Raw genomic sequence first — 4,588 nt, forward strand, 5'->3', positions numbered from 1 at the left:
AAGATGGGTGTGGAAATTGTTGAATGCTAGTAAAATAATAATAAAATATCGACAAAGAGTAGGTCCTATGGAAAAATAGGGATGCTACCCAGATTAGAGTAGACTAAAGAGTGACAAAGAAACGAAGAAGTGGAGAAAGTGATTATACATTTAGGCAATGGGCTCAACTTCCTAGCATAACTAGCTGGGTTATAACGATGAAGAGAGAAAACTGAACTTGAAGAGATTGCGAAAGATACTGCTTTTGTGAAATCTCAGCCCTTAAAATTCAGCTTGAGAGGTTGCATTTCCTTTTCCTGTGACATAGGTGAGCATCATGAATCATGAGTTCAAAAGTTTCCTTTATTGTGTTACCTTCATAACTACCATAAACATGGAGGAGGGGTTTGATGGGGGCCTTCAGCAGAGTTATACACGAGAGTGATATGAGAAAGGCATGAGGTGGGGAAGAACAGAATAAAGAAGCAGTTCTATTCCTCAACATCAATTTTCCAGTAAATTTTTACTTTGCCATTAAATTCAGACCCTCGTGAATATTTATGGAAAATCGTAAAAGCAAAATGACACAAATACAATAAATTTAGTAGCAAGCAATAGAGAATGGTCTCTTCCTTAGTTCCCCTGTTTATCTGGGAAGTGCATGTCTGTGCTGAGGGAAGGAAATTAATGAAAAGACAGAACTCCTGAGTTCTAGAGGAGAGGAGAGCTGAAGAGAAAGAAAAGTTAAATATGAAGATACCTGGGACCCTGGGGTTCGAGGCCACAAAATGAATGAATGAATGAATGAATGGGCAAGCAATAGGAAATAAGTATGCCCTTGAGAAAGAATTAAGATTCTGTGAGTAGGGATCGGGCCACAGATAGCAAAACAGAGACCCATTCCTTAGGTCAAAAAGGAAACATGTTCTGACTCTTTGTTTCCTCAGGCATGTGTTTCAATGGGAGCTATACAGGTGAATACAGTGGGAAAAGAGCAGGGTGGTTCAGAGGTTGGCCCAGTTCACAGGGAGAGAATGTGGGGGGGGAAGGAATGGAGCCTGACTACCATTCCCCTAGAAAGGCCACACAGGCACCTTGGGCCCACTGAATCCCTGACACTTCCCCAAGTCAGATGGCAGGTCTGTGTCCTCAGCCTCTGGATGTTGTATCCAGTGACTCACTCTCTCCAAAGCTGTCCAACAGGCTTCAAAGGAGGGAGCACTTCCACCTAAGAGCATCTACGAAGGCTAAGCACTGGCCCAAATGCTTTACATATGCTACTTCACTGACTCCTCACGGAAATCCTGGGATATAAGTATTCCTGAACTCACTTGACTGAAATGGAAACCAATGTTCAGAAAATTGATCTGCCCCAAAGTCACAATGAAATGTCCCCTCGGGAGTTCGACTGGGAGACCAGGAGTTTGATCACTCGCTATGACGTGCGCTGACCACCAGGGGGCAGCGCGGAATGAAGAAAGACCCTCGCTGGCAGCTGGCAGCAGGGGAAGGGAGGCCCCGGCCAGCAGCCAGAAGGCCCCCAATCGGCCCTGATCACTGGCCAGGCCAAGGGACACTACCCATGTACGAATTTTGTGCACCAGGCCTCTAGTTGCAGAATAAAAGGAAGCAGAAATCCTCTTTCCTGAGAATGAAAAGAATTATAGAAGAAATTGCTTAGAAAAAAGAAGAGACTCTGGTTTGGGAAATGGGAAAAATGCCTAGGATTGAAAAGAAATTCAGGAATTGGGTTTGGAAGTCTGAGTGAGGGTCTCTAGGGTGAGACGAAAGATGCAGGCACCTTTTCCTTCGGGTTGGAGAGGAGACAGTGCTCAATTACTGACCTTCCTCTCTCTGGTCACATGACTTGTGCTGGTATAAAAGCTTTCTAGCAGCCAGGTTCCTTACAATATTTTCCTGTGTGAAATGGGCGGTAGCAGTGGCTGAAGCTCTGTTTCTCCTTCCCAGCAGCTTTCAGACTTTCTTTTCCAAGAAGCCATCTATCCGGAACGAAGACAAGGCAAGGCAGCTAACTTAGTGCTTGAGCTCTGGGAAGAGATGGCAGGATCAGAATTGGGAGGAGACGGTGTTGAGCTGGAGGAAATCTGTCAGAATTGAATATAAGGAGACGGGAGCCAGTGTGGGGGCAAGGAAGCGAGGCCTGGGACATGAAGCCTGGAGGAGGATGGAGGGGCCAGACTGTGTGGGTGGTGAGGGTCATAACCAAAGTGGAAACTGAATTACCCCGTTAAGAAGAGTTCTTCTATTTACAGTCAAAACTCCAGGCTCAGGAGTCAGTGACTGCCTGCGGGTTTTCCTGAATATTCTCTAACTTTCTGGGGGACAAGTCCCCCAAAATAGTGCTGGTTCACTGATCCTCCTACTGCCCCCACCCCCACGCTTAACTAACTTCCTTTTTTAGTACAGTCCCAGAGTCTGGTATTGGACAGAGGAGGAAACGGTGGAGGAGAATCTGTGTTCTGGCAAAAGGAGAGGAAAACGAGGTAGGGAGATGGGTTGGGGACTGGGCACCTGCTTCCTTGGTGTGTGTGAGTGGTTGTGTGGCAAGTCAGCACTGGGTGGGGGCCTGGTTCTCACAGCGTTCTCTGTGTGAGAAGGCTTGCCTTTTCTCTCTGAAGATCTCTGACTGAGGAAGGGACTGAAGGAAAGTTGGAAACTGATATCAGTAACTTCCTGTATCTGTGAGGAGAGCAGGAGAAAGGCTGGGAAACCAGAGGGGAATTCCCTTGGGAAGCCAAGGGTTGGTCTCCCCCAGAGACACATGATGGCAAACGTAATAACTCGCAGTTAATATCCCGCCCCCGGCAAAGTCAATAATTGCTCTGGGCAGTTCTAGCAGGTGTTGTGAGCAAGCAGTGGTGGCAGCAGAAAGCCTGGGCCTGGGAAGGGGAGCTGCCAGAGAGGATGTCCTCATCCTGAACCGGAGGCAGGTCTGCAGGTTGTGAGTGGGGACTCCTGACCCTGCCCTTCCTCATCCTCTTCCAGAATAGTCATGCCAAACTTGAAGAGCTCCGTGATTCTCTCGGCCTACGTCATCATCTTCCTCACTGGTCTTCCTGCAAACCTCCTGGCCCTGCGGGCCTTCGTGGGCCGGGTCCGCCAGCCCCACCCTGCACCTGTCCACATCCTCCTGCTCAGCCTGACGCTGGCGGACCTTCTGCTGCTGCTGCTGCTGCCCTTCAAGATCATTGAGGCTGCCTCTGACTTCCGCTGGTATCTGCCCGAGATTGTCTGTGCCCTCACAGGATTCGGCTTCTACAGCAGCATCTACTGCAGCACGTGGCTCCTGGCAGGCATCAGCATCGAGCGCTACCTGGGAGTGGCTTTCCCCGTGCAGTACAAGCTGTCCCGCCGGCCTATCTATGGGGTGATTGCTGCTCTGGTCGCCTGGATCATGTCCTTTGGTCACTGCACCATCGTGATCATCGTTCAGTACTTGAACTCGACCGAGAGTGCCACAAATACAAATGAAATTACCTGCTATGAGAACTTCACCAAAAAGCAGCTGGAGGTGGTGATTCCTGTGCGGCTGGAGCTGTGCCTGGTCCTCTTCTTCATCCCCATGGGGGTCACCATCTTCTGCTACTGGCGCTTTGTGTGGATCATGCTCACCCAGCCCCACGTCGGGGTCCAGAGGCGGCGCCGGGCTGTGGGGCTGGCTGTCGTGACACTCCTCAATTTCTTGGTGTGCTTCGGGCCTTATAACGTGTCCCACCTGGTGGGGTTTTACACGAAGAAAAGCCCCACGTGGCGAGCAGAAGCTGTGATATTCAGTTCCCTCAACGCCAGTCTGGACCCCCTGCTTTTCTACTTCTCTTCTTCAGATGTGCGCAGAGCCGTCGGAAAAGGGCTTCAGATGCTGCGGCATCAGGGCTCCTCTCTGTTGGGACGCAGACGCAGAGAGATAACAGAGATGACAGGTGGGGACCGGGGTGTGAGTCAAGCAGAAGGAGGACCGAGTTCTGACTTCACCACAGACTAGGGATGTGCCTGGACCTAATATGGGTTGAGCGGGCTGGGAGAGGGAGAAGATGAGGGTTCTGGATTCAGGAATCCTTAGACCAATCTGTTACTGAGACTATAGGAATCTCTCTCACCAGCTGGATATTTCTTCCTGATTGAATTTTCCTTCCCAATGGAACACAGCCCCCTGACCAAAGAAGACATGGTTAGGAATAGAAGCACTATCAGACCATGCTTTGAAAGCAAGGTGGCTATTACGAATTCAGTCCTTGTGAGGTGGTCGGTAGCTGGGGATGATCAGACTGAAGCAGAGAATCCTAAAGCGATCTTGCTATAAGCTTTGACACCACACCTAGACACTGGCCTAGCTGTGGATGCTATAAAGAAGCCAATGGGAAAGAGATGGGAGAGAAATACTAAATGAGGTCAAAGGAGACTCAGGGAAGTTCTGAGCCAAGGGGACTTGAAGGAGGGGCTGAGGGCTTGGTTGGGTCGCTAATGCTTTAGATTTCTAATGTATCGATCAGAACTGCTGCTTTGTAACTATGCTCCCGCTGTCTTCATGTGTGTATCTTGTCTCGCCCATTAAACTGGGAACTTCTTGAGGTCTGGGTCTTGTATTCTC

At 49.5% G+C, this 4,588-nt stretch overlaps 1 protein-coding gene across 1 annotated transcript; it reads left to right on the plus strand.

The window, feature by feature from the left end:
- Positions 1-2,426: 2,426 nt before the first annotated feature.
- On the plus strand, positions 2,427-3,982 carry FFAR2 (free fatty acid receptor 2; the record flags this gene model as incomplete). Its single annotated transcript, XM_079759847.1, has 2 exons — positions 2,427-2,483; positions 2,986-3,982. The coding sequence occupies exon 2, from the start codon at positions 2,993-2,995 to the stop codon at positions 3,980-3,982; it is 990 nt and encodes a 329-aa protein (XP_079615973.1). The 5' UTR covers positions 2,427-2,483; positions 2,986-2,992.
- Between the last annotated feature and the right edge of the window lie 606 nt (positions 3,983-4,588).

This window comes from Cnephaeus nilssonii (genome assembly GCF_951640355.1).
Source record: "Cnephaeus nilssonii genome assembly, chromosome: 20".
Classification (NCBI taxonomy): domain Eukaryota; kingdom Metazoa; phylum Chordata; class Mammalia; order Chiroptera; family Vespertilionidae; genus Cnephaeus; species Cnephaeus nilssonii.